General features: G+C 68.6%; 4 protein-coding genes across 6 annotated transcripts; 2 read left to right on the top strand and 2 right to left on the bottom strand.

The window, feature by feature from the left end:
• Nucleotides 1-455: 455 nt before the first annotated feature.
• HOOK2 (hook microtubule tethering protein 2) lies at nt 456-4,739 on the top strand. 3 transcript variants are annotated; one of them, XM_056325961.1, is made up of 13 exons: nt 456-594; nt 683-888; nt 1,727-1,837; nt 1,915-2,002; nt 2,315-2,384; nt 2,458-2,571; nt 2,655-2,712; nt 2,924-2,955; nt 3,063-3,133; nt 3,353-3,429; nt 3,868-3,966; nt 4,051-4,122; nt 4,406-4,739. In XM_056325961.1, exons 1-13 carry the CDS (start codon nt 585-587, stop codon nt 4,547-4,549), a joined length of 1,152 nt encoding a protein of 383 aa, XP_056181936.1. In that variant the 5' UTR covers nt 456-584; the 3' UTR covers nt 4,550-4,739. The 3 variants fall into 3 exon arrangements, with proteins under 3 accessions (XP_056181936.1, XP_056181934.1, XP_056181935.1); XM_056325959.1 differs by having other exon boundaries at nt 2,440-2,571; XM_056325960.1 differs by lacking the exon at nt 3,353-3,429 and having other exon boundaries at nt 2,440-2,571.
• A 57-nt stretch (nt 4,740-4,796) lies between these two features.
• BEST2 (bestrophin 2) lies at nt 4,797-9,229 on the bottom strand. The gene is given in 9 exon segments (XM_056325958.1): nt 4,797-5,164; nt 5,800-5,832; nt 5,834-5,952; nt 6,056-6,136; nt 6,215-6,367; nt 6,908-6,985; nt 7,070-7,224; nt 7,592-8,610; nt 9,036-9,229. Coding segments are annotated over 8 exon segments (1,272 nt in total). The 5' UTR covers nt 7,965-8,610; nt 9,036-9,229; the 3' UTR covers nt 4,797-4,884.
• Nucleotides 9,230-10,144: 915 nt separating this feature from the next.
• On the bottom strand, nt 10,145-13,026 carry GET3 (guided entry of tail-anchored proteins factor 3, ATPase). Its single transcript, XM_056325954.1, is given in 9 exon segments — nt 10,145-10,467; nt 10,469-10,531; nt 10,789-10,986; nt 11,411-11,518; nt 11,611-11,664; nt 11,666-11,762; nt 11,864-12,012; nt 12,093-12,240; nt 12,842-13,026. Coding segments are annotated over 9 exon segments (1,053 nt in total). The 5' UTR covers nt 13,009-13,026; the 3' UTR covers nt 10,145-10,398.
• A 201-nt stretch (nt 13,027-13,227) lies between these two features.
• TRIR (telomerase RNA component interacting RNase) lies at nt 13,228-14,769 on the top strand. Its single transcript, XM_056325955.1, has 3 exons — nt 13,228-13,512; nt 14,198-14,275; nt 14,357-14,769. Exons 1-3 carry the CDS (start codon nt 13,273-13,275, stop codon nt 14,462-14,464), a joined length of 426 nt encoding a protein of 141 aa, XP_056181930.1. The 5' UTR covers nt 13,228-13,272; the 3' UTR covers nt 14,465-14,769.
• Nucleotides 14,770-15,260: the final 491 nt, after the last annotated feature.

Genomic DNA, 15,260 nt, shown 5'->3' with positions numbered 1-15,260 from the left:
GGTGTGCCCTGGCAGACCCCTCGGTGCCACGGGGCAGGTGGCAGTGCTGCTGGAGGAGAAGGGCGCATTGGCGGAGGAGAACCGGGCGCTGCGGGAGGAGACGTCGCAGCTGGAAGCTGCTGCTGCCGGTGCCACCGCCAAGAAGCTGCTGCTGCTGCAGACACGAGTGGAGCAGCTGCAGGAGGAGAATTACCGGTAGGACCCGGGTGCTGAGGGTCCTGAGCCGGGAGGGGGGGAGGGTCCTGTGGCCACGGGGGTCCTTTTGGACGGGTCTTGCTCTGATTTTGGGGGGTGCTCCCTGATCCTTGGGGTGCGTTGCCCTGATTTTGGGGGGCGTTGCTCTGATTTTCAAGCTGTGTTTTGCTGTGGAGAGAATAAAACCGGGGGGGAAGGGGTATGGTGTACCCCTGTGCTGTGGGGGGCTGACGGTGATGTTGGGGGGACCCCCCACAGGCTGGAGAGCGGGAAGGAGGAGCTGCAGGCACGCTGCAGCCAGCTGGAGCAGGAGGCACGGGGGCTGCAGGCGCGGGCGGAGGAGCTGAGCGGCCTGGCCGGGGAAGCCCGAGCTCTGCGCGACGAGATGGATGTGCTGCGGTGAGGGAGCGGGGGGGCGGGATGCCGGGGTACCCCCAGCGCGGGGGGAGCCCCACATCCCGGCCTGAGTGGCGGGTGTCGGCGGCAGGGCGTCGTCGGCCCGCGCGGGGCGGCTGGAGGCGGCGGTGGCGGCGTACCGGGGCCGTGCGGCGGCGGCGGGGGACCTGCGGCGGCTGGCTGCGGGCGCTGGAGGAGCGTCATGCCGGGCAGCTGCGCCGGGCCGCCGTGCTGCAGCAGCAGCTGGGCCGCGCGCAGGCCGGGTGTGCGCGCAGCTGGAGGGCGGCCCGCAGGCAGGTGGGCGGGGCTGGGGGAGGGACGGGGCGGGGCTGAGGTGCTGGGGCAGGGATGGAGGGGCGGGGCTAATGTCCTGGGGCAGGAACAGGGCGGGGCTAAGGGAGGGATGGGGCGGGGCTGAGGGGATGGGCAGGACTAAGGTGCTGGGACAAGGATGGAGGGGCGGGGCTAAGGTGCTGGGGCAGGAACAGGGCGGGGCTAACGGGATGGGCAGGACTAGTGCTGGGACAAGGATGGAGGGGCGGGGCTAAGGTGCTGGGGCAGGAACAGGGCGGGGCTAAGGGAGGGATGGGGCGGGGCTGAGGGGATGGGCAGGACTAGTGCTGGGACAAGGATGGAGGGGCGGGGCTAAGGTGCTGGGGCAGGAACAGGGCGGGGCTAACGGGATGGGTAGGACTGAGGTGCTGGGACAAGGATGGAGGGGCGGGGCTAAGGTGCTGGGGCAGGAACAGGGCGGGGCTAAGGGAGGGATGGGGCGGGGCTGAGGGGATGGGCAGGACTGAGGTGCTGGGGCAGGGATGGAGGGGCGGGGCTAAGGTGCTGGGGCAGGAAGAGGGCGGGGCTATCGGGATGGGCAGGACTAGTGCTGGGGTAGGGATGGAGGGGCGGGGCTATGTGCAGACCCTAATGCAACAGAGGTGGGGGCGTGGCCTGGGATTCAGGGGCGTGGCCATGCCAATAGGCCCTTCCCTACGGGGGCGGGGGGGCATCATGCATTAAGGGTGTGACCTACAGGAAATATGTAAAGATGGGGGAGGGGGGGCGTGTCCCTTGGTAGGGGGGTCCCAGGGGTGGGGCCATGGGCTGAGGGGGTGTGGTCAGCCGTGGCCCCGCCCAGGTGGAGGAGCTGAGCGGGCAGCAGGCAGAGGCAGCGCTGCGGGCAGAGAAATGGCAGCTGGAGTTCCAGAACCTGCAGGAGAAGTTCGAGGCGCTGAACAAGGAGAAGGAGGTGGGGAGTTGTTTGAGTGTCCCCCCCCCTTCCCCAGACGCCTGGGTTCCCCTGATGATACCCCCCCCCCCCAACAGCGGCTGCTGGAAGAGCGGGATGCCCTGCGCGAGGCCAACGAGGAGCTGCGCTGCGCTCAGGTGCAGCAGAGCTGCCTGCGCCAAGCGGGTGAGTGAGGGACCCCCGGGGAGGGGGGGGGGACGTGGGACCTGTGGGGGGCGGTGAGGGACCCCCTGGGGGCGTGACAGACCTAACCGGCAGGGAGGGACGGCGCTGAGCACAAGCCTTACACGAGACACTAGAGATTCTCTGGTTGGGGCAGCGGCTTTGAGCAGGGGGGAACCAGGGTTGGGGGGGGGGTTGGGGACACACACTGCTGTCCCCGGGGAGGGGGTGCAATGGGGGTCCCCAGGGTGCAATCTGGGGGTGTCATCTCCTGCCACTCCCCTCCCCAACCGGCTTTCCCCCCCTCCCCCCCAGATGCGGTGCTGGAGAAGGGTGCAGCCCCAGCAGGAAATTTGGCAGCTGAAATCCTCCCTGCAGAGCTGAGGTGGGTGCAGGAGGGGCTCCCCAGCTTTGGGGTACCCCGTAGCCACCCCCCCTAGACCCCCTCACCCTCCCAGGGAGACGGTGGCACGGCTGCGGCGGGAGAACCGGCGGCTGCAGGCGCAGGAGGTGATGCTGCGACGTCAGCGGGACCAGCTCCAGCGGCGGCTGCGTGACACCGACCAGCAAAGGTGGGGGCCTGAGGGGGGGTCACAGTGTCCCACCTACCACACCAGACCCCCCCCTCATCCTTGACATACCCCCCTCACCGCAGGCTGGAGGCCACGGGGATGGCAGAGGTGCGGACAGTGCAGGGGGACCCCCAGGAGGAGGTAAGTGGGGTGGGAAAAGGGGGGGGGGGGGCTCCCATTTCACTGGGGGGATTCTGATATTCTGGGAGGGGTCCGTATTTGGGGGCAGGTGAGGTTTGAGGGTGCACGGCATGAGTCCCCTCAGGTTTGGGGGGGATGCTGCAGTTTGGTGGGCAGGTGCTCCACAGCTTTTGGGGCCCCCCCTCACCCCTCATTTCCCCCCCCCCCCCAGTTGTTGCTGCTGGAGGACACACTGGAGGAGCTGTGAGTGCGTGTGGGGGGCAGCCTGGACCCCCCGGGGGGGTGGGGGGGCAGGGCAGCCTGTCCCCATGTCCCCAACCTGTGTGTGCCCCCCCCAACCCCCCCCCCAGGGAGGAGCTTCCCGAGGCAGGGGCAGAGCTGCAAGGGGATGAGGAGCTGGAGTCACCGAGAAACACTGGTGGTACGGAGGGGTCGGTGGGGGGGGGGGTCGCTGGGGGGGTCGCGGAGCTGTGCTGTGCCTCAGTTTCCCCCAGGAAAGCTGTGTGTTGGCGGGGGGGGGGGGGGGGGGCAGGTGTGGTCCCCCCTGGGGGAAAGGGGCTGGTTTGGTTGACCCTCCCTTCACCTTGACTTTGTTTTGGTGCCCCCCCCTGCCCCCCCCTCTGTTTGTGCCCCTGCCCAGGGTCGCGGTGCCAGAGGGAGGAGGCCATGCATGTTCTGGAGCAGCGCTGCCATCGGCGTGTCGGGGGGGCCTACATGGTGCGGGGCTGGGGACCCTCCCCCGGGCTGGCCTGGGGGCACTTCAGGGACCCTCAGGGTTGTTTTGGGGAGTTGGGGGGGTTCAGGGGCTCCCCAGAAATATCACACCTGTACTGGGGTGGGGGGGAGGCACTGGGACCCCCTAGACATCCCCTGGGTTGTGGTTTTTTTTTGGGGGGGGGGGTGGGGGGTTGGGGACCCTTGGGGCATTTCTGGGTGCTGGGCTGGGGGGGCCACCTCTTTGGGGGGATCTCGGGGGGGGCCTCCCCGGGTGTTTTCTTGGCTGGGGAGGAGCCCTGAGGAATCTGGGGGGATGCTGGGACACCACCCCCGAGGGTTGTTTAATGGGGCAGAGGGTCTGGAGCTGGGGGGGGGCATCACCCCAGGAGGGGGCTTCTCGGTGTCGGAGGTCCCATGCTGTCACCCTGCCCCCCCCAGGCACTGGAGCCGAAGCCCCCCAACCCCGCCACAGCCTCCATCCTCCACAGTCTCCGGAACCAGCTGCAGGAGAAGGATTCCCTGATCCGGCACTTGGAGGTGAGAGGGGGGGCTGGGTGGGGGCCTTGAGGGTGGTCCTGGGGGGTCTCTGACTCCAGCTCCCCCCCTGTGCCCCCCCCACAGAACGACTACGAGCGGAGCCGGGCGCAGCGGGAGAGGGAGGAGCGGCTGCTTGTCACCGCCTGGTACAACATGGTGAGTGATGGGGGGGTACCGAGACCCCTGGGGGGGGCACAGAGACCCTCGGGTGGGCCATGTGTACCCCCTGGGGGGGCACATACCCCCGGGGGAGGTGTAAATATTTCTTAGGGGGGTGCAGAGACCTCACGATGGAGTAGTTATTTACAGGGGGGCTGTAAACTGGGGGGGGGGGGCAGTGTTGAGAGCCTGGTGCTGGGGGTCTCCATGGGCTCCCCGCCCCCTCCACCAGCACTGTGGGTTTGGGGGGGGTCTGACACTCAGTCTGTGCCCCCCCCAGGGCCTGGCACTCCAGCAGCAGACCAGCGAGGGGGGTGGGCTGCGGGCTCCCCACCCCGGGGCTCAGTCCTTCCTGGCCCAGCAGCGCTTGGCCACAGCCACCCGCCGCGCCCGGCCCCCCCATGGCCGCCCCCCCAACCGCTGAGCGGGGGGGTCCTGGGGGGGTCCCCCCCTTTCTGGGCTGGTCCCATTTTAGACACTACAGGCTCGGTGTAGCCCCCCACCCTTTGGGGGGGACCGGGCCCTGCACCCCTCTTAAAGGGGGCTTTTAGCACTTCTATTTTTCTACCCCTTTTCTGTGGGGTGGGGGGTCCTGCACCCCCGCCCCCCCCACCCCCCCCCCCTAAAAAAATCCTTTCAATAAAGCCACAAGACTCAGGGCTGGGGGTTTATTTCAAGTGGCAATTCTTGGGGGGCTCGTATAGGGTTGAGCCGCGGTGGGGGAACGTGTGTTTGGGGGGGTCCGTCTGTCCGTCCCCCTTAGACCACGTCATCTTTGCTGGGGTGCGGGATCCAGCGGTCGTGGGGGCTGCTGCCCCCCCCTGGGATGTCCCCCAGGAGAATGGCTGTGTCCCCCCCCAGGCTGTCCCCATCCCCTGGGGTGGGCTCGGGGCCAAGCCCCGCTTCGGAGCCAACGCTGTTCTTGCGGCGCAGCAGAGAGAAGCGTCGGGCAAAGGTGCCCGGGGGAGAGCGTGGGGGGGGCTCCAGGGTGACCCCAATTTCCTCCAGTGGCTGGAACTGCATCTCCTCCTTGGCCAGCCTGGGGGACACCGGGGTCACTCTCAGTGCCCCCCTCCAGATCTCAGGGTCACCCCCAGCCCCCTCTGGACTGGCTTTGGGAGTGTCCCAGGCTGGACCCTGGGGTTCCCTGCGTGGTTTTGGGGACACCGGGGAGGTCTTGGGGTGGCTGGAGGGGGTCTGGGGGTAGTTTGGGGGTTGGTGGGGGTGCCTGGGGCAGGATGCTGTTTTGGGGGACCCCAGGGGGTTGGTGGGGGTCCCGAGGGACCCTTCTGGTAGGTTTGGGGGGCTTCAGGGGCTGAGGTGGGGGGTTCCTGGGAAGGGGGGAGATGCCAGGGCAGGGGGCTGCTGGGGTCCCAGAGTGCTGGGGACGTTCCAGGGTCAGGGGGTCCTGGGTGCTGGGGATCCCAGGTTGGGGGATCCCGGGGTGCTGGAGGTGGGGGAGTGGGTGGGTTCCTGGGCACTGGGGGTCCCAGTGCGGGGGGGGGTCCCAGTGTGCCGGGGGTGCCAGGGTCCTGGGGCAGGGGGTTCCCACTGTGGGGGAGTCCCATTGTGGGAGGGTCCCAGGGTGCTGGGGGTCCCGGAGCAGGGGCGTCCCAGGGTGCTGGGGTCCTGGGGTGGGGGGGTCCCAGGGTGGAGGGTCCCGTCCCCACTCACGCCACGTCGAAGGCCGAGCCGCGGAAAGGGGGGCTGGCGCAGTGGGGCGGCCGCAGCCGTGTAGGGGGCGCGGGGGCTGGCGCTGTCCCAGTATCGGTCCCGCTCCAGCGCCGGAACCTCCCCGTACAGCTCGTCCACCGCCAGCATCGACACCTGTGGGACAGACATCAGGGTGTCCCGTTCCCCCCCCCCGCGCCGCCCGGGACCCCCCCCCCCCCCCCCGCCACCCCCCTGGTGCCCAGCGGGACGGGGGTACCTGGAAGTTGCGGTCGATGAGCGTGTTGGTCTCGAAGTCATCGTCATCCTCCCCGAAGGGGTTGATGAGCTGCTCCGCCACCTGCGGTGGGGCCACTGTGTCCCCAGGGCCACCGCCTGTCCCCCGGCGTCACCCCCTGCCCTGTCGCTCCCCCCTCACCTTGAGCCACCCCACGTAGAAGAAGAACTGGAGGAGGGTGAAGATGGGGACCCCCAGGTCCAGCTCGTGTCCCGCATAGCCCTGGGCCGGGTCCAGGAACTGCCGCCCGATCAGGCAAGTGACAAAGAAGGTGTAGACAGCGATGGTCACCACCTGTGACGGGGGGACAACACCCGCGTGGCCCTCCATGACCCAGAGCACTGACCCCCAGGGCCCTCCGGCCCTCTCCATGTCCCGCCACGTCCCTTCACATCCCTCCATCTCCATCCAGGCTCCTCCATGTTCCCCTGGGCCCCTGTGTCCCTCCTTCCCTGGCCGTGTCCCCAGATGTCCCCCCATGTCCCGTGGTGACCCTCCATCCCCATCCAGGTCCCATCCCCCCGCCCCCGTGTCCCTCCATCCCTGGCCGTGTCCCCTGGTGACCCTCCGGCCCCTCCAGATTCCCCTGTCCCCATGCCCCCATGTCCCTCCACCCCTCTGGGTGTCCCCAGAGGTCCCCCCATCCCTATCCCCCTGTGTCCCCCCCCACGTCCCTCCATCCCCATCCAGGTCCCCGCCATGTCCCTCCACCTCTGTCCACGTCCCCCCCTCCCTGTCCCCCTGTGCCCCTCCATCCTCACCCAGACCTCTATCCCTCCTCTTCCCCCCCGCCCCCCCCTCCCTGTCCCTCCTCCCAGTGCTCCCAGTGCCCACCTGGGTGTACACCAGTGGGACGCTGATCCAGTCGTAGTGGAAGAGGAGGCTGCAGTGGCCGCGAAAGCGGTTCAGCTCCTGGGGGGGGGAGGGGTGGCACAGGAGGGTTGGGGGGGCTCGGGGGGGGTCCGGGCGGGCGCGGGGGGGTTGGGGGATGGGTACCTCCATGAGGAGCTTGAGGGCGCAGTCGTCGCGCACACGCCCCTCCCGCCGTGCCTGCCCCGCCAGCGCCCCGAACCAGGCGCAGGGCACCCAGAACTTGTTGTAGGGGGAGCGCAGCCCCTCCAGGCGCCGCCGCTCCTCCCGCGTCAGGAACCCTGCGGGCGTGACGTCACTGTCCTGCCCGCGACGTCACCCGCCACCCCCCATGACGTCACCGCCCAGCAGCACTGGCGCCTGGTGACGTCAGGGTGCCCCGGTGACGTCACAGCGCAGAAGTCAGGGGAACCTGCGCCCAGCCCTGCCGTGTCCCCGTGATGCCGGCACCGTGCCCTGATGCCATCACAGCCCCACCAGTGCCACCGCCGTGATGCCGCTCCCACCTCCAGTGTAGTGCACAGTGACGTCACTGCCGTGATGTCACCCCAGGGCATCCCCCCCTCCCGCTCCCACCCAGCCTGTCACCACCCCTGTGCTGCCGTCACCCCTCCGATGACATCATCGCACCCTGACGAGGTCACGCACCGGCCTCCACAAGGTGGTCGGTGGTGGGGAAGCGCTTGTAGACAGCGGTGCTGACGGCGCGCAGCACCAGCAGCGCGGCCAGGCTGCCGTAGCGCATCAGGGTCCGACGCAGGATGCGGCCCCGCGCATCGGCCCCGTGGACGTTGCCCGCCACGGCCACCATCAGCCCGTCCGGAGCCGGGACGCTGCGGAACTGCCCCCACCAGCGCTCCAGCACCAGCGCCACGTAGAAACCTGCGGGACTGGGATGCACTGGGGGGGCACTGAGAGGGGGCGCGGGGGGGGACTTGGGGTCGCTGGGAGCAGTGGGAGCACTGGGAGGGGGTGCTGGGGGCACTGGGAGCAGTGGGAGCACTGGGGATGGTGGGAGCATTGGGAGGCGGCGTTGGTGACAGTAGGAGCACTGGGACGGGGTGTTGGGAGCACTGGGGGGAGTTGGGGACGCTGGGGCTCTCACCGAGGACGAGGGACACAGGGATATGGTTGGTGGGTACAGGGACACTGGGAGCACTGGGGACACTGGGGGACCTCACCAAGGACGAAGGACATGGGAATGAGGTTGGTGGGTCTGGGGACACTGGCAGCACTGGGAGCAGGCACTGGGGGGAGCTGGGGACACAGGGAGACACTGGGAGGGGGTGTTGGGGACACTGGGGGACCTCACTGAGGATGAAGGACATGGGAATGAGGTTGGTGGGTCTGGGGACACTGGGAGCACTGCGAGCAGGCACTGGGGGGAGCTGGGGACGCTGGGAGGGGGTGTTGGGGGCACTGGGGACACTGGGGGACCTCACCGAGGACGAAGGACACGGGGATGAGGTTGGTGGGTCTGGGGATGCTGGGAGCGCTGCGAGCAGGCACTGGGGGGAGCTGGGGATGCTGGGAGGGGGTGTTGGGGGCACTGGGGACACTGGGGGACCTCACCGAGGACGAAGGACACGGGGATGAGGTTGGCGGACTTGTCACAGTACAGCACCAGCTTCTCAAAGAGCCGCTTCTGCGCCTCCGACAGCAGGAACCTGGGGGTGGGGGGGGGGGCGGGGAGGGGTCACCAGTCCAGACCCCCCTGCTGGCTGCACGTGTGTCCCCCCATGTCCCGCCATACAAGGTACCATGTCCCCACACTCCCTGTGTGTCCCCAGCCCCGCATGTCCCTGTGTGCCCCCCTCATGCCTCGCCGTGACCCCTCGTGTGTCCCCATCCCGGTGCACCCCCTGTGTCCCCACACCCCCCACGCACCGCGTCCCACCGTGTCTCCACGTCCCCATCCCAGTGCACCCCCCGTGTCCCCACGTCCCCATCCCAGTGCACCCCCAGTGTCCCCACACCCCCCCACGCACCGTGTCCCACCGTGTCCCCGCGTCCCCATCCCAGTGCACCCCCTGCATGTCCCCATCCCCCGCCGTGTCCCCGCACCCCCCGTGTCCCCCCGGGTGCCCCGCACCGGTAGGCCAGGCTGAGCCCCAGGTAGGCGCTGAGGAAGAGCAGCAGCTCCCGGTAGAGCAGCTTGTAGATGCTCCCGCGCCAGAGCAGCAGCAGCTGCGAGAAGCCCCCGAATCGCGCCGTGGCCACCCGCGAGGTGTAGGTCACCGTCATGGTGGCCGCAGGGACACGCAGGTGGCACCTTCGGGACGGCAAAACCCTGCGGGACACAAAAAACTGGGGGGGGGGGCACATGCACTAACCCAATACCTGGGGGAAACCAGCACCTTGGGGACCCCCCCGCACAGCCCGGGGACACCTGGGGACCAGCCGGGGGGTACTGTCACCCCCCCTTCTATATATCCCCCCCTCCATACACCATCCCCCACCCCCCACCCCTCACCTGTGGGAAACCTGAGCTGGGGCGGCCACTGCCAAACTGGGGCCACTGTCCCCGTCCCCAGCCTTTAAATACCGTCCTGGGGCTGGCCCTGCCCCAGGGCTGGGGGGGACGGGACATCTGTGTCCCCTGAGGGGTGGGGAGGCCGGATGCCTAGGCCCTCCCCCCATGACCCCCCGAGGGAGAGGCTGCTCCTGAGCCCATCCCCCGCCCCAGGGGGAAACTGAGGCAGAGGGTGGGGGGTGGTCTGGGAGCCTGCCCTCCCCCCCGCGCCCCCCCCCCCCGGCAGCTCTGGCCCCGGCCCCATGGCCATGCGCCAGCAGCAGGAGTGCGGGGACAAATCACAGTGGGACATGGGACACGGGGCCAGGCCCGTGCTGGGTAGGGGGGCTGCTGGCACGTAGCCCCCTGCCTCAAAATGCTGGAGCCTGGTGGCTGCCACCCCTGTCAGACCCCCTCCCCCGGACCTGGGGGGTCCAGGCTGTCCTCCCCTGCTGGGGACCCCCCTCACCATGCTGAGGACCCCCGTACCCAGCCTGCCCCCCCTCCCCCCTCCCCGTTAATCCGCCCTGAGCGCTAATGAGGGTCCCTGTGTCCCACTGGGCCTGGTGCCAGCCAGCTGGGTGCCAGCCAGCACTGACGTCACCCCGCCCGGTGCCAGGCTCCCCCCGCAGCTCCCCAAACACCACACAGTGAACCCAGGCATCCGCCCCCCCCCCCAACACCCCCAGAGCCACCTTTCCGCTTCCCAAGTTTATTATTTACACAAGGTCCCCTGGGGGGGGGTCCCATCTCTTCCCCCCCAGCCTGGGGGGGGATGGATGGGGAGGGAGGGGGGACAGAGCAGCCCCCAGGGGGGCTGCAGTGCTGGTTGGATGCAGCCTGGAGGTGGGGGCTGCGTGCAGAGGGGGTGGGCAGAGCCATCCTGCCCCTCCTGGGGGGGGAATAAATATCAGCTGCCTCCCCCCCAGGGGGTGTGGGGGGGCTATTTGGGGCTGGGGGGCTGGTAGGGGTCCAGCAGAAGGGAGGAGAAGGTGTTCACTTTGTCGGCCCCCCCGCACCTCGTGGGGCAGCAGCGGCAGCTTCACGATGTGGAAATCCTCGTACAGGTCCTCCATCTGCAGGGAGAGCGGCACTGGGAGCAGGGGCCCAGGCGTCTGGGCCCCCCAACCCCCCAGAACCACCCCCCCAGCCTCAGCAAGGGTCCTGGGCCTCCAGGCTCCCCCAGTTCCACTCCCCCAAGACCCCACCTGTTCCCTGAGCCAGGCAGGGTCACAGGCAGCCGGGTTTCCCAGCTGCCAACACGCCCCGCAACCCCTCTCCAGCCCCCCCAAACTCACCCCCCACCCGTGGACCCCCACATTTGGGGTGGTACCTGGTCGAGGTACTTGGCCTGGATTTTGTGCCGGGCCTCACACATTTTGCAGGGTCGCTGCGGGTCGGGGAAGACGAGCTGGTTCACCACGATATTGTGGGTGTCGATGCGGCACTTGGCCAGCTCCTGGATCAGCCGCTCGGTCTCGTAGAGCGAGAGGAACTCGGCGATGCACACGCAGATGAACGTCGTCTGCTCCTGCCAACCCCGGCCCCCACACCATGCTCAGCGTGACGCTGCCTTCAGTGACACCATGCTCAGCGACATGGCACTGCTACGCTCGTAACGTGGCGCCACCCGCGCTCACGGACACATCAAGCTCAGCATGACACCACGCTCGGGGACACGGTGACACTGTGCTCAGCGTGACATCGTGCTCACTGACACGGTGACGCCGCGTTCCGCATACCCCTCCACAGACCCAGCTGCCCGGCACTGAGGCCCTGGAGGGGTCCCTGGCTGGCCCTTCCACAGAGGATTCCCCACAGGAATGTGCACAAACCGGCTTGGCCATGTCCCTGTCCCCCTCCCGGCGTCCCCACTCCCCTCCCTGGCATCCCCAACCCCTTCCCGGCATCCCCATGATCCCAGCCAAGCCCCCCAGTCCTGCCCGTGGCCTTACCGGGTCCTTGAACTGCTCGCTGACAGAGCGGATGACGGGCAGCGTCTCCTCCAGCTTGGAGGCCAGCTGGTCGGCGTTCATGTCCCCCAGCCCCAACATGTTGCACATCTGGGAGAGGGCAGCGGTGAGACCCACCCCACCCGAGGCCACACACCCCATCCCCTCCACAGGGGGACCGTCCCCGTGGCCCCCGTCCTCACCTGGGATATGAAGGGGCTGATTTGGTTCTTGATCTGCATGAGGCGGCCCAAACCCCCGCTCCACGATGGTGGGGAAATTCAGCAGCCGCAGCGTGTGGCCGGTGGGTGCCGTGTCAAAGACCACCACCGAGAAATTCATGCCCTTCACCAGCCTGCAAGGCCAACACCGGGGGGGAGGGGGGGGTCAGTGGGGCCACAGCCCCATGGCTCAGGCCCCAACAGGTGCCCCCCGCCCTGTTACAGCCCCACTCACCTCATCACCTCAGCGTAGCTCATGGCCTCGTCGATGCCGGGGAAGGCGCTCATGGCCTCTTGCATCATCTTCTTGCCCATGCTCAGCATGTTGTCCTCCTCAAAGAATTCATCGGGCAGCTCCGCCACCCCCAGGCTGGGGTCGATCTCCTGCCGGGGTTCAGAGGGTGAGAGGGGCTGTGGGGGGGCCGTGAGGGGGGGCCAGGCTCCCCAGTCTGTCGCTGCCTCACCATAGCAAAGAGGTTGTCGTAGCCCTTGACTTTGGTGGGGACTTTGGAGAACTTCTGGTCGAAGGCATCGGAGATGTTGTGCGCGGGGTCAGTGGAGATGATGAGGACGCTCTCCCGCACCTTTGAGAGCTGCACAGCCAGGCTGCAGCTGGGGGGACAGCAGTGACAGCAGGGGGGCTGCTGCCGGCGGGGGTCACGGTGGCCTCCTTTGGTGGGGAACTGCCCCCCCATGGCCCCACGGGGGACTGGTTCTGCCTCCTCCCTGCGAGGATCCAACCCCAGCCCTCCACCCTGAGGGGCTCCAGCCCAAATCCACCCTTGGGGCAGTCTGGGTGTGTCCCCCCAACCCCGCGCCAGGGGGTCTGGTCTGGTGTCCCCCCCCCCGGGTGATCCAATTCAGTTCCTCCACCCCAGGTCAGATCCCCCCAGCCTGTTCCGATGACCCACAGGGGCCCGAGCCCCTCCAGGGGCCTGATCCTTCAACCTGTTCCGATACCCCCCAGGGGCCCTGATCCCCGGCCCAGCTCCGTCCCCCCAGTGCCCTGATCACCCAGCCTGGCTTGATTCCCCGCCCTGGGGCCCTCATCCCAATGCGTCCCATCCCGATCACCCACCAAGGACCTGATCCCTCAGCCCGCCCCAGCCTCCCGCGGGGGCGCGATTCCCCAGCCCACCCCGATCCCCACCAGGGGCCCGATCCCCCCGCCCGCCCCTACCCTCCCCGGGGTTCCGGCCCGGCCCCGCCGCACCTGCAGGTGGTCTTGCCCACGCCGCCCTTCCCACCCACGAAGATCCACTTGAGGCTCCGCTGCTCGATGATGTTCGCCAGCGTCGGCTCCAGCGGCTCCACGTCGGGCGCGTCCTCGAACTCCTCCGCCTCCGGCCCCCACCCGCCCGCCGCCGCCGCCGCCGCCATCTTCCCCCGTGCCGCCGCGCCGCCGGCCCGCCCGCGCCCTGATTGGCCGCTTCCCCACGGCTCTGTCCCGCCCCCTGCTGCTGATTGGTCGTCGCGCCTGACGATCCACCGGGGGGCGGGACAACGCTTCGAGCGCCCAGCGCGTTGCCTGGCAACGCCTGCCGGCCGGCCGTCGCGCTGACGTCATCTGGATGCGCCGCCGTCATCTGGAGGCGCCGCGCACTTCCCGGCGTGCCCCGCGGCGCGGCGTTCGCGGCGGACAAGATGGAGGCGCACGGCGAGGAGGGGGAGGCCCCGTCGCCGCCTCCCGGGCCCGGTGGCGGCGTGAACGTCTTTGCTAACGACGGCAGCTTCTTAGAGCTCTTCAAGCGAAAGATGGAGGCCGAGCAGCAGCGGGAGCGTGAGGCGGCGTCGGCGGCGGCCGCGGAGGCTCCCAGTGGCGCCGGGTCCGGCCCGCACCGGTCGTCCGACGGCTCGAAGAGGAGCGGCGGCGCCCTCAGTTTCGTAAGGACGCGGGGCCCGCGGCCTCCTCCCGCCCCAGCCCCCGCCGCTGCCCGCCCTACCCGCTGCGGCGGCCCCGGCTGAGGGTTGGCAGGGGGAGCGGCACCCTCGGGCTGGCTCCGGGGGTGGCGGCGGCGGCTGCCCCCCGGCAGCGCGGGAGCTTCCCCGTGCGAGCCCGTTCCCCAGGCGCGAGTGGAGGCCCCGGTGTTACCGGGGAGCTTGGCCGGGGCTGGCAGCACTGCAGCCCTGGAGCTCCACGGGCAGCTGTGATCGTCAAGCTGGGGAGCACGTCACGGGGGGGCCGCGCTGCCGCTCTGCGGGCACCTCAGCGCCGGTCGGGGCTCTCTGCTGTGCTGCCGTGTGCTGTTTTGTTATTTTTTTCCTTTTTTTGCCTGTTAAACCGCATCGAGCAGCACCAAAACTCTCCATTCTTAGGGAATGGGGGTGGCTTTGGCTGCTGTACCACCGCTGTTCCCCAGGGAATGTCACCCCTGCTCTCTTGGGGACGGCAGCGGCCGCCAGCCCCCCCGGGCAGGAGTGGGGTCCCTGTGGTGCTGCCTGCTGCGGATGGACGGACGGACAGCTGCCGCGGCTGGGGTCTGACGGCTGTCCCTCCTGTTCCGTTGTGCAGGGGGCGGCGCTGTCCCCGCGGCGCGTGTAACGGTGGCAGTTCTGTCCCTTCCCCCAGGTGGGCAGGCGGCGAGGGGGGAACAAACTGGCCCTGAAGACAGGAGTGGTGGCCAAGAAGCAAAAGACGGACGAGGAGGTGGGTGTCCCGGGACCCCTGACCCATCCCAGCACAGGAGGGACATGCTCACCGACCTCATTTCTTCCCGTTTTCTCACAGGTGTTGACGAGTAAAGGCGACGCTTGGGCCAAGTACATGGCGGAGGTGAAAAAGTACAAGGCGCACCAGTGCAGCGATGATGACAAAACCCGGCCCCTGGTGAAATAGTGCCTGCGCCCGGACTTGCCCCTGTATATACTTATTTAAGGGTGGGGGAGGCGCTGGCCCCACCCCTTTTATATCTATAAATACTGATTACGCGCCCGGGGCTGCTGCTCCCGCCCTGCCGGCAACCAGGACTTGATGTCGGCTGGCAAACCACTGCCACCTCCCAGGACCCACCGCTGCTCTTCCCCCCGCCACCGCCCAGCCCTGGGGCAAGGGGGGCTTTTTTGGGGTAGAAAGTGGAGAAACAAGGAGGGTGGGGGTGGAGGGGCCGCTGTTGCAGCATTAAAGACCTTGGAGATTTCGGAGGTGCTGAGCTACTTGTGGGCGCTTTTGGGGAGGCGGGGGGGGGGGGGGGCATTATCAGGTTTTTTGCCCCCCGGTTTGGGGGTGAAATGCTAAGACCACTGCATCACCACTGTGCTGGGGTGACATAACGCCCCCCTGCCCCTGGCACTGTCACCTGCTGGAGGGGTGCGGCCCCCCGGGTGTGAGGCCAACTGACTCGGAGTCTTCCAACCTGTGATTTATAGCTGCCCCCACCCCCCAGCACAAACTTCTCCCATTTTTGGCTTTTCTTCCCCAATAAAGCTGAGGGGGGAGGGGGGCCTGCAGCCTGTGGACCCCCCGGGGGGGGGTGTGTCTGAGGGCATGGAGAGGGGGGTGCAAGCAGGGCCGGGCTCTCCTGCGGCACACTCCAGTGGAGGACCCTAACACGTTTGGTGGTCCCAGTTACCCCCATGTGCTGTGATTCCCCCAGTTCTCCCACCTGCTTTCCTCAGTCCCCCGATTTCCACCC

Source organism: Falco biarmicus (genome assembly GCF_023638135.1).
Source record: "Falco biarmicus isolate bFalBia1 chromosome 13 unlocalized genomic scaffold, bFalBia1.pri SUPER_13_unloc_5, whole genome shotgun sequence".
Lineage (NCBI taxonomy): Eukaryota > Metazoa > Chordata > Aves > Falconiformes > Falconidae > Falco > Falco biarmicus.
The sequence above is the reverse complement of the archived record's forward strand: the minus strand, read 5'-3'. Positions and strand labels throughout refer to the sequence as shown.

What these genes read in the sequence shown, in the direction of transcription:
- TRIR (XM_056325955.1), top strand. Translation starts at nt 13,273, where the DNA reads ATGGAGGCGCACGGCGAGGAGGGGGAGGCCCCGTCGCCGCCTCCCGGG. An exon ending in GCGGCGGCGCCCTCAGTTTC is followed by an intron (nt 13,513 to 14,197) that starts GTAAGGACGCGG and finishes CCCTTCCCCCAG; the next exon opens with GTGGGCAGGCGGCGAGGGGG. An exon ending in AGCAAAAGACGGACGAGGAG is followed by an intron (nt 14,276 to 14,356) that starts GTGGGTGTCCCG and finishes GTTTTCTCACAG; the next exon opens with GTGTTGACGAGTAAAGGCGA.
- HOOK2 (XM_056325959.1), top strand. An exon ending in GGAGGGCGGCCCGCAGGCAG is followed by an intron (nt 889 to 1,726) that starts GTGGGCGGGGCT and finishes GGCCCCGCCCAG; the next exon opens with GTGGAGGAGCTGAGCGGGCA. An exon ending in TCACCGCCTGGTACAACATG is followed by an intron (nt 4,123 to 4,405) that starts GTGAGTGATGGG and finishes TGCCCCCCCCAG; the next exon opens with GGCCTGGCACTCCAGCAGCA.